This window comes from Chaetodon auriga, chromosome 10, assembly GCF_051107435.1.
Source record: "Chaetodon auriga isolate fChaAug3 chromosome 10, fChaAug3.hap1, whole genome shotgun sequence".
Classification (NCBI taxonomy): Eukaryota; Metazoa; Chordata; class Actinopteri; order Chaetodontiformes; family Chaetodontidae; genus Chaetodon; species Chaetodon auriga.
The window spans coordinates 9,101,669-9,113,807 of record NC_135083.1 but is presented as its reverse complement, the minus strand read 5'-3'; the positions used below and the strand labels follow the sequence as shown (position 1 = coordinate 9,113,807).

Below are 12,139 nucleotides of genomic sequence, written 5' to 3'. Positions count from 1 at the left end.
TCCCTCCCCTCTGACCCCCCTCTCTCATCTGTTGCGCTCTCTTTGCAGGCAGAGGTGGAAAAGTGCTGCTCAGTGATGCCAATCTCCACAGATCAGACATCCGAGCTCTCCTCCAGAGCTGCACTGTACGTACCATCTTTAATGTGGCCATTTTCTTACTGTTTCATCGCAATAACAAATACTTGAAAGGACTTCAACTGACTATGAAATGCATCCACCCCTGCACAAGTCTTTCTCGAGCAGTTGACAGCGTTTAGTGTAGCATTTAATTAAGTTGACTTTATTCATTCAATCAATTTGATTGTCATTATTAATTAATGCGGACTGTCTGTTGCCCTCAATTTGACATTGTTACAGCACACTACAGCAGTTTCCATCAGCTGAGTCCCACTTTGGTGCACTAAATGAGGGAGCAGTGCCCTCTAGTGGTTTCATGCTGTTCAGTCAGTGGGATAAACGTTTTCTCATCATCTCCATGTCGTGTCCAGAGCAGACATGAGAGTGGCAGACACAAACCTAGAAAAGCAATATCACACTGTAAATAGTTGTTGATGCAAATTTTTTTCAAATAATCGTATATCTTGTGTCAGTGCTGTCACACTATATTAAAATTAAGCTCCAGGTGATGTCAAAATCTTTTGTGCTTTATTTGAGCAAAACAGTCACCCAGTCGAACTCAAATTGGTCCCTGCACAGGTGTTTTCACTTAAGTCACTTAAGTTAGACCTCTTTTCAGGGCAGTGTGGGTGTGTATTGATTGACATCTTCCTCATCCTTCTGTTGGTTTTGTTGTAACTGCTGGGGTGGGACAACTTAACCCATCGTCATCCTTATTGGTGCACAGAGTTTGGTGACAGCTCCACCCAGCCCGAACCTGAGCAGAAGTCTGATCAGCCAGTGATTGAAAACACCTGCGTGGGTGTGCGCTTACCCAGTTACACTCAGCTCATATTACACTTCACTTCAGCTGTGAGTGGAATTATTAGTTCTGCACACACAATACACATTCATACAAGCAGTTTGGTCAGACATTACTTTTTTTATCATATAAAGAGAGACATCAGTGGAAATAAGCCTTCAGACATTATTGTGTTTTCATCCTCTGTGATTTTTAATGTATATAATGACTGCATTGCAGTGTTATGTGTTTTAATCATCAAATAAATTCGTTCATTCTTTCATTCATTCAGACGAGACGTGAGCTGTGGGAATTCATGACAGAATGACTCGTCAGCTTTTCAGGGATTAAAAAACAAGTCAATTAGAGCTTACATTTTAGAAAAAAAAAAAGTTTTTAGCTCTCGAAGTGTGTATGAGTTTGGCACAGCAAGGCAGCAAATTTCATTGCTTGTTCTTCTCACAGGGCTCGTTCTTAAGCATCTGAGCACCTTTAAGCAGCCTCATTTTTTCTGTTTTCCAACCTCAGTGTAGGAAATTAAAACATCTTTACTAAGTCTTGCTGCGGAGCAGTGGAGAAACGGGCCAGTGCACCTCAATGTCTCAGCCTCTGTGGGCAGAAAGAGTGGCAAGAAAATGTTTTTTAGGAAATATGGAGAGAGTGGTTTAGAAATGATGAACACAGACAGAGTGGAAAGTCTGTTTTGAATATGAAAAGAGGGGCTTTGCATGCCTTTGTACACTGCTAATTCTTAATATTCAAAAGTCATTTCAAATGCTCAAAGGGAAATAAGTCTTCACACTTTTCCATCATTCTGTGTGACTCACCTCTGTAATAGTAGAGCATTGCGATACCAATAATGAAACTGAAACAGCTCAGAAAGAACATCGGCCCTGCAGAAAGAAAGAGAAGAGATAAAGTATATAACACCCACAAACAAACGAATATCTGATCAGCAACTGGGAGTACTAAATGTGCTTAGTGGGTCAGCATCTCGCCATCATTTCTCTGTATGACTTATGATTGGGAGTTAGTGCTTCACAACATCAGCCATGACCCATTTCCCTGCTGACACACCTTTGACCCAGTGGAACCACCCCCCACCCCCCCGACTGTTCAAAGGAATGCAGGACAGAGGAAGCTGTTGTGGACGGGGGTTTACACGTGAGCTTAACTGACCCACAAAGCCTGAGCTCTGGATGCAGTGCGATGATGAATGGTGAAGCAGTGCAGAACAGTGGGGCCCACATTCTGATGCCAGAGGTTAAAAGGGTCAGCAGACAACTACATGTACTGAAGAACAAAGCTTAGTTGAGCTTAAGGGGCTTATCGGAGGATCAGTGAGGGGTACAGGGGCACCGACACACACACACACACACACACACGCACACACACACAAAGTGTAAGACCACCGTATTTAAAATCGACCCCAGTTTTCACATTGCAGAATTAAAGTTCTGCAGATTAAAGGAATGTTTTCGTCCATTAACTGCAAATTATTATCACATTAGACTCCTGCACAACATTTCCCGAAGTTAGTTTAGAGAATGACTTTCTACTTTCCAGGCAGCCACTCATTTCAGTTCTTGCCGGTATAAAATTAAAAGTCAATTTACAGAGCACTCTCTTTAAACAGCTTTAAACAACAACATCATAATGCCTATTTTGTTTGGTTGTATTGCCTTTTGAAAAAGAACACAAAAAGAGCATAAAAACAACAAAAAAAATACATTTAATAAAATAATAGAACAGATGAGGTCACCCTTATATATTTACTGTTTATTAAGGGTTACTTTCCATTAAAATTAATATATATGTCATTATTAAAGCCTGTGCTACTTCATACAAACACAAAACTCCATAATGCTCACATGTTGTCAGCCATACGGTGTGCTTTGAGCAGTTGTTAATTAATGCTAAATACACATGGATTGTTCATTCTTGACTAAAACCTGCCAAGCTATTGGTGTGGTCCTTTGTGTTACAACAACAGTCAGATAGCAGATGTCGATATTTTAAACTGAACTGAAAACATACATCAAAAAGCATCTATAATGCTCTGCCATGTTCAGCAGTAGTGTTGATCAGATTTACCTCTGTCATTCAGCACATATCGCTCAGGGTAGATTGCCACACTGTAAGTCCACTTTGGATCTGCCACCTCTAGAACAGAAAGTAAAACTGGTTGTTGTGGATGAACCTCACACTTTAAATAACAGCACCTGTGTTGTCAGATCTCTCACTCGGACTGCAGTCCAGGCACTCTCTGTATCTTAAACAAGATAATCTTACATAAGGCCAGACAGGGGAATTACAAGCCTCATGTCAAAAAAGTTTGGACAATGTAATGTAAAACAATGCAATCATTTGCATGTTAACTGTGTTTACCGACAAGTGTTCCTGATCCCACGTAGTAACATCCTTTATCCAATCATATGTTCACAAAGTGGTGAACGTCACTCCATCCTGGCTTGTGAATGGCTGAGCCTTTCGATGTCATTTTGACCGACGACAGAGCTTAGCAAGAACAGCGTGGACCAGGAAGTAGCTCATCTGTACAGAGTGAATCATAACGTGCTGCCTGGACTGAGTACCATTTAGATTTATTGATTCTGACCATTCATTCACATGGTTTGTGTAGTATCTGTGACACGTACACTACTCAACAGACCATTAACTAAGAGGTTTCCCTCAATAAACTCCTAATTACTGCTTATTAATAGTAAGGAAAGAAGTTGTATGAATTACGATCTTAACCTAGCCTTAACCCCAAATAACCCCAGAATAAGACATTAATATTTGCTTTATAATGACTAATAAAGAACCAATATATGACTAATATGCATGCTAACAAGAAGCTCGTTAATGCTGAATATGTGAACCTTCACATAAAGTCCGACCACATGTTGATAGATGTACTAATGCGGACGCCACGACTAGTTTAAGCAAAGAGAAGCTTTTCAGGATAAAAGCGTCTAATAATGTGTCTGTGTAATTAACTTTGATAACGTTATGAACAGGAAGTTTAGAAAATGATTAACAGATCGTTCACACACCTTGTGGCATTTTCTGGATACTGATGTCACTCCCGTTTCATTTACCAGGACCTACTTTTCATCATTAAGGGTAGTGTGCTATATATAAAACCTGCTCTGATTCTGCTGTGCATTTAATTTTATCTCCCCACTAAACTACTGCAAGGCATTTTTGAGCTAAATGCCATCTAAAAATACATTCAGATGTGAGTCTGCAAGGCCACATCTTCGAGAGGGGAGGGGTCTCACCTGTTCTACTTCAGCCACTAACACCTCGTACCTCTTTGTATGAGTCTGGTGGGCAGGCTGGAGTAGACGTCCTCAGCGTGGATGTGAAGCCCTCTGTAGAATTCATGGCAGGCCTCCTCGCCTTTCCCATACAGGTGCTTCAGCAGCTCAGCTAACCGCACCTTGGTGGGAACGCTCAGGTTCCTGAACTGCAGGGAGACACATGCTGAACTGAATCACTGCACGTATCTGTAATCCTTTACTGTGCTTCAGTTCGTAGCAGATTCAAGTGTAAGGACATGATGGGGTTTTTGTTGGAACGGTGTCATATTTAATCTGTAGTGACCCTGTGGGCTTCCTTGTCGTTCAGTATCTGGGGGTAGATCCTGTTCAGCTGCAGCACCAGTCTGTCAACCAGTTCAGTGTCCATCCTCTGATCTGAGCACAGGAACTGGGCGTCCCTCTGGAGCTGCTCATGGTGATCGTCGGTGTCTAGTCGAGGACGAGCAAGAGACAGTGTTAAACACTACACGCACACTATAATTCCTGAATGCCATCGTGTGGAGGTCAGATCACAAGCTGGTTCTGACCCTGGATGCTACAACGCTCTAGCTGAAGGCCTGCAGATTTTATGCGCAGTCTTAAGTATTCTTGGTAAGCTGGTCTTGGCACCAGTCCTGTTCTGAAAATAAATGACTAAGAGGTTTATGCTCCTGTTTAGAAAGGTGAATACACTTTTAACAATACATGTTCACCTGCGAAAGGTAACGCCATACTACAACAACAACAACAACAACAACAAGAAAAAAATCAACTAACAATCATAATGCATGAACATGAATGTTTGCTGAGTTGAGTTCAACTTTGTGAACATTTACAGCTGTATTTTCTAGATGCTTTTAAGAGATACAGTTTTTATAGTGCCTAATAGGTCCACCAAATCCCACATTTTTCTGCCAGCTCACTTGATATCCTCCCAGCTCAGTCTGATGGAGGAAGACAGTGAGCTTAGTGTGAGCACAGAGGACAACTGGGGGTATTATAGCAAAAAGGTGGCATGCAGTATAGAAGTAGACAAATCAAGTGTCCCTTAGTAAGTCAACTAGTGACCCTCGTTGATCTTTGCCTGTGCAGTTTGTTTGACATCCATTAACTGGACTGCTGAAAATAATAATCCTTGATCTGTATAGTTTTTCCAGTGTGCTTGTTTAGGTTTTTTTTTTTTTTTTTTTTTTTTTTTTTCTCCATTCAACACATCTGGCATCAATTTTAAACAAGTGAGGCATAAGATTCATGTGGCCTATATGAACAAACTGTCTCATTCCAATGTCAGATTTCTGCCAGAAGAAGGCTCATCATACATATGTTATGTGAATAGCAGTCCATAACGTGTGAAACAGATTTTTTTTAACAGAATGCAAATAGACTTTTCTCCTGCTCGTTTTATTTATAGGCCGGATATCTGGACAGAATATTCGTTTGAAGTGGTGTTCGGTAGCCTAACGCCCAAATACTCCTTCACATGAAGCCAAAATGAAAGTATTTAATAATAACTTATTGCTATAGCAACGACTAAACTGTACATTTTATGCAACAAGTGGCGCACCCACACGGCGCAGTGGGCGCTCCGCGAGCCTGCGTTTCCTACAAGTCAGCGCGCAGGGTTTAATATATCCACGCAAAACATCTTACCCTTGATTCACAAACCTGTCATACTGACAAACAAGCGGCGTGTGGGACTTTTTCGACTCTCCGACTGTTCCTCGTTAAACTTCCCGTTCTCCCCGGTATGACGGTCTCGGTTCTTCCCCTCCATCAACTCGCTGCGCCGCCCTGCGCCGCCCGGGACCACATGACCGGACCACATGATGATCAGCCCGCACAGAGACGGTGGATGACCTGACAGGCAGATTAGTAGGACCTGCCTAAACTCTCTGTAGCAAACACTGAACCACAGAAGTGTCATTTATATCTTTATTTAATTCATGTTCTTCCATTTATACCAATGACTGCAGCGGGTCAATTAGACCAGGCAATAATAATAATAATAATAATAATGTTCTCATCAGTAATACATTCAGTTCACTTCCTGTGTGTGAGCTACATCATTACACATCCAGTTAAAATCACTGTACTGCTGCCCTATATTGTGACATGTTCACCATTGCACTCCTTCCATTGCAATGCAGCCTCACCTGTAATCAGAAGTCTCTCATTTATTTACATTCTGATATTTACATAGTGGTTCGTGCCTTCCAGCTGCTCTTCTAGTCCAACAAACTGGACTCTCCTGCCCTGAGATGAGCTTCTCAGACAACTTCCTCAGCTGCTTACAGTGTGTTGTGAACTATGTCCTCAGCATAGCAGTTTGGTTGGTTTCTGAAAAGCTCAATTAAGGGCATGAAAGTAACTTGACCTTCTGCGCTGGTCTAAGGCTCGTGCCCTGAAAGTGCAATGGCTTCCCTTTTCAGACAGAGGGCAGTGTGCCATTACAGTTCACAAAAGGCACGTAAGTCTCCATCATACTGTGTCGAACTGCAGACATTGTCATTTCAGCAAGACCAGGTATGTTCAGTTCCCATAGTCCTCATTGGTACAGTTGTACGTATTTGCTGAGTAAACAAATTCTTGACTGATGGGATCCACCTCCCGTGTAACGTGTCCTCACACTGATATAATCCGTATGGAAAACTCTTTGGCAGGGTTGATATTCCTCGTGTTGGACTCATCTGCGCTTGCTGGGTTCACTCCTGACAAACTGCTCTGCTGTGCTCCGTACTGCCACACCACACCAGGCCCTGCTGCTGAGACCTGGACCAGGCCTGGGCCCGTAGATGGACAGGAAGACTGATGAGGTCCGAAGTATTGAGGTGGCGGACCGGAGATCTGTGCGGGTTCGGGGTGTCGGGGCAGCAGAGGCTGGTCATAGTCATGGCCGGGGAGAGCAGAAAGAGGAGGAGGAGTGGGGCCATATGTGGGCGCAGGGCCATAAGCGTACTGCTGATGGCACCTGTGGGGAAAAAGACAGGAAGCTGTTTCTTTAAGGTTTTCTGCTGGTCTGCATGTCTTCACAGAAATGTATTTATTTGTTTTTCCTTTTGGCTGTTAGAGTACACATCTCACCTGCAGACCCTCGTGTTGTCACACACGGCTGGGTTGCCGGTGTCCCACAGTGAAAGCACCTTCTCCTGGCTGTTGTTGTTGTTGTTGTTTCTGCCTTTATGGCTGTAGCGAGACCTGTTGTCCTCCTGATGTTGGACCTGCTCCTCCCACTGCCACATATCTGACTCCCTGTTAAAAAACAAATAAATAAATAAATAAATAAATAAATTCAAACCTGCATGTCAGTATTTCAGTTTCTAAATGCATCACAGGAAACTGACTGATAATGCTGCACTCCTCTGTATGGCCATCCTTGCATCCCTACATTTACTCAAGTACTGGACTTAAGTTCTCAGCTACTTGTTCTTGACTGAATTATTTCCATTTTATGTTACTTAATGTTTCCACTTCACTCCATGTCAGAGGGGAATGTTGTTGTTTTTAATCCTACTACATTTACTTTACAGATTAAGACTCTATATGAAAAACATGACAAGCTTGTAAAATCTATTGTTAAGATTAAATTTGTGGCTTCCAACTTTTTTGGTGTGTGACCTTTCACCAAAGTGTTTACTAGGCTCTCGTCTGTGTCGTGTTTCAGGTCTACATCTGTGAGTCGTTTGTTCCATCAAACTGACATTTCCTGTCTGAACTTCTGAGATGATTCCATATATAACAATTTCTTGTTTTCTGTCCAAACAAGTATAATTAACCAAAATTTCACAGAAAGGTGAAGAAATTTGTGCAGCAGAACTTTGTTTTTCCTCTTTCTTACCCCATCATTCACTTCACAGATTTACCTTGTGGCCCCTTGGAGGTCACAAGGTTTAGAACCACTGGGCTAAACTATCTAACTGGTTAGTGTGGTTAGTGGTTAAAATTAGCTCCACCTCGCCCTCAGGTGCTACTTATGCATGATGCATCAGTATTCACAATCATATAATGTAATGCAACATAGATCAATCATTGGGGCCATTTTATACACTTTAACTTTTGCGTACTTTAAGTACATTTTCAGATAATACTTGTGTACTTTTACTCAAATGTTCCCTGTGGTGTTTTGATCTCCGGTAGCTGTGGAACTGTTTCTCTATGAGTGGCTCCCTGTTACTTATGGTGACACGTTCCACACTCCTGCGGTTGGTGTCACACTATTCCACTAACCTACAGATGGTGGAAAATGTTTGCTGACAAAAATTTACAAAAAATTCCGCAGGCCACATTTAAGCAGATTTTAAAGGAAGGACTTTTACTTGTAACAGAGTACTTTTACATTGTGGTATCGGTACTTTTAAGCAGAGTCTGTCTGAGAACATCGTCCACCACTGTTTGCTTCTCACTCACCTCTCCTCCTTTTCCCTCTTGTCCTCTTTGATGCAGTCGAGCAAACAGCAGGTGATGAAGGCCATCGACATGAGGAGGATTATGGCTGAGCTTACAATAGATGCCAGCACAGCCACACGGAATCCATAGTCCTCATAGGGAGACAGAGCTGGAGTGAGAGAGAAGAAGACTGTTGACTGCTTCGTGGACTTCATTTCCATGTGCTGCACTCGACGTATTACGCTGCAAAATCTGTGCATAACCATTCCTAATCAGACTCAAGCCCTGCACAAAACAGAGCCACCGTGCAGATAAAGCCTGCCACATGGACTGCTCTATCACAAGTCATTTAGATTCATTTAACCAGAGGAGACTGGCAGAGTTAAAGTCATTTTGCAAGAAAGTTCACATGCCAGCTCATCATGGAAAGGACAATAAAACATAAATTCCATTTTTAATATCTTTCAGTTTCCCATCCTACAGAGCTTCTCCTCTCCCACGATGATTGATCCTGAAACATAATTAAAATCAGGTCCCCCCCCCCCTTTTTTTAAGCTCACGCACCAAAAGAACGACTAACTGTGCACCTTCCTGAAATTATTCCTCTCTAACTACATTAGCATTAATATTCTCCTTAAATGAGCTTTATCCCCGAGCAACGAATTATTTTCTCTTGAATGTGCTCTTCCTTAATTTAGAGCATTAATTAGTGCATGGCCATAACCACAATGCCTATCCCATAATGTTTAATATATATTCCATCTTCTCTGAATAATCAGCCGTCAGATAATTCAGGGGAAGTTTTGCAGCTGCTGCAGTTCTCCCAGTAAAAGCATTAGCAATGTTTAATCTGCAAACAACCACGTTTCAATATGGGCGATTCTTAAAGTAACAAATGCAATGAGACCGTGCCATTCTCTCTTTATTAACTGTCATATCCAAGTCTCAGTTTCTACTTACGTTTACAGTAGGTTTCCCCCACCCAGTGAGTGCTGTTGGTGTCCATGACGCACATCAGCTCACTTCCAACCAGCTTGTGTTTGGCTGGGCACTGCAAGGAAATGACTGTGCCCACACTGGTGCCGTTGCCCTGGATGATCCTCTGGGTGCCCAGGGCTGGCAGAGGCATGGGTGTGCACTGAGTCGGGAACTGACCTAAAAGAAAAGAGCCAGTGTGCATCAGAAACAGTGGCTGTGATTGAATTAATTTGCAGATGTTAGATGTGCATAAATCACCGAAAGTTCACCCAGTGTTTGAACACATGTATAATTCATGTATCTTCAAAAGAAATTTGTTTTCACAGAGATGATAAGACATTTCAGAACTCAGAAGTAGCACAACCACAGTTCAGTGTGAACAAAGAAGAGTGGAGCACTGCAGATGAGATTCAGCCTGGAATGGGACAGTCATTCCACAGCTATCAGCGCTGAACCCCTGTAGGGCTGCACAACACTGCGTGACAAAACACTGCCCCACTGTAACAGCCAGGCGCTGCGCTGCATCGAATTCTAACAGTATCGAAGCAGGAAATGTGATAAATCATTAAAAAAAGGCCTGCAAGGCTGGTGGAAACACACAGGCCATCTGGAGCCATGCTAAACAACCAGTTATCATACAGCACTGCACAGTGCTCGGCTTATTATAGGAGGGGAGGTCCCTCACGGTGTCATCTCAGTACACCAGCAGTCTGACACCGTGAACCTACAACATAGGAGTATCGCTTCATCATGACACAAGCTGCTGGAATGCAAATAAACACAATGACATCAATTGAGTGATTTCCAGCAGAACAGAGAAGGAAAATGTGAGCAGGCCCAGGAGAAGTAGAAGCTTGTTTACTGATAGAAACCTGCTTCTGCTTCCCACTTCAAAACAATGGGTCATGACAGTGGAGACATTTTGCAGTGTTTGTCTTTGTAAGTATTAAATATTCAAGAATGTGGGGGCTCAGTGGTGTAAAATCACACCAAAAGTTGTTAGTTTCATTGACAGAAAGAAAGAAAGAAAGAAAGAAAGAAAGAAAGAAAGAAAGAGATTAGACAAATACTCCCCTGAGGTCCATTAGCATCAGCTCACCATATTCAAGTTTATGTAACACAAGGACACACTTCATTGCCGATAAGTAGAGAGCATCACTTTTACATAACGTGCGTGTTGTGTGTGTGTGTGTGCGTGTGTGAGTGCGCGCGCGTGTGTGTATGTGCGAGACGCCCAGCTGTGCATCAACACGAAGAGGTGCAGATGTTAAAGCTAGTGACGTTGCCTCCCCTTTTCACTTCCTCTTTGTTTTTTTTTTCCCTGTTCAAAAATACATTAATAATTACATCTTGAAGAAAAGTGTTCATGAAGCTCATTCAATTTTCCTTCAGCATTCATCAACCCCACATAACAACTATAATGTAAAATGAATTTATTAATCCAATTTAGATATTTCCCATCACTAAACGGCAACCTACAAACGCTTCGTATACCTTGACTATGAATCCTACAGCAGGAAACTGCTATCACAGCAAGTACTAACAGTCCCTAAATTGATATTGAACAAACTGAAATATAGGTCTAGCATTTAGGTAACACACATATTGAATGTCTATGAATATTTTAGTGATCTGTTTAGGGGCCAGCGTGTGAATAAAAACGTAAAATTCGAAAATACAGCCCCGAACGTGAAGAATAGACTAGAATAAGTGCAAAGTGTCAAAAACAAACCTCCGTCCTGCACACATCCTACACGTTACACTCCTGTGTGAATTAGACACCATTTGGTTTGCTATTCCGTCTGTTTTACCTGATTTATTCCGGTCACGGCTGCCATCTGTATTTGTAAAATCAGTCCTGGCCACATCTGCTATTGAAGCTGTTGCCGCTGACATGGTGGTGACAGACAGACGCCCCCCACTCCGCTCTTTGGTTGTGCGTAAAGACTGCGCAACGGAGCTCCTCTGCGCCCGGTACAGGATAAACAAGTCGCTGTTCCGTAAAAGGAGTAGTGCGTGAGCTTCTCCGTGCGGTTTTGTTCGCCTCTCTACCTCGTAGCGAACAGCTTGTCATCCACTGAGTCCTCCCACAATGCTTTCTCACCGCATCATTCACTTCTTCTAATGCGCGGTTTGGACGGCGCGCCGTGGCTACCGTGGCTACAAGCGGATGAGCCCTCGAGAGGACGAAGGGAGATGAAGTGGTCGGTCGAGACCTTGTCGACCAAGGCAAAAATGACTTTGTGGATTACACCAGGTCAGGTCAAGTTGCATTTCAGAGCTGCGCTCTGTGGGCAGGACAACGACGAGGAAGTACATCAGCAGTGAACCGCTCTTTGCTGGCAGGATGCCGCACCTCTGTTGAGCCACCCAGGATGTGGCGCTTCAGGCAGGGTTGAACATGTGCAAAACACAATCAGTGACGTGAAGCTCATCTTTTATGAGAAAAAAAAAATAGGCCATTAAAAGATGTATGGCTCTATTTGCGGCTGCACAGCTTACAAGCCTGTCACGCATTTAGTTCATGTTTGCACACACAAGCTGAAGTGGCTGAGCCAATGAGCTCCTAATCAGA

The 12,139-nt window shown here is 42.8% G+C and overlaps 2 protein-coding genes across 2 annotated transcripts; both read right to left on the bottom strand.

Moving 5' to 3' along the window:
* Positions 1-673: 673 nt before the first annotated feature.
* On the bottom strand, positions 674-6,127 carry LOC143327404 (caspase recruitment domain-containing protein 19-like). The gene is made up of 6 exons (XM_076741709.1): positions 5,869-6,127; positions 4,508-4,653; positions 4,214-4,370; positions 2,993-3,061; positions 1,726-1,791; positions 674-1,507 (listed from the first exon to the last, which is right to left on the bottom strand). The coding sequence occupies exons 1-6, from the start codon at positions 6,125-6,127 to the stop codon at positions 1,401-1,403; spliced, it is 804 nt and encodes a 267-aa protein (XP_076597824.1). The 3' UTR covers positions 674-1,400.
* susd3 (sushi domain containing 3) lies at positions 6,122-11,961 on the bottom strand. The gene is made up of 5 exons (XM_076741708.1): positions 11,376-11,961; positions 9,547-9,741; positions 8,608-8,755; positions 7,285-7,452; positions 6,122-7,171 (listed from the first exon to the last, which is right to left on the bottom strand). Exons 1-5 carry the CDS (start codon positions 11,458-11,460, stop codon positions 6,826-6,828), a joined length of 942 nt encoding a protein of 313 aa, XP_076597823.1. The 5' UTR covers positions 11,461-11,961; the 3' UTR covers positions 6,122-6,825.
* Positions 11,962-12,139: the final 178 nt, after the last annotated feature.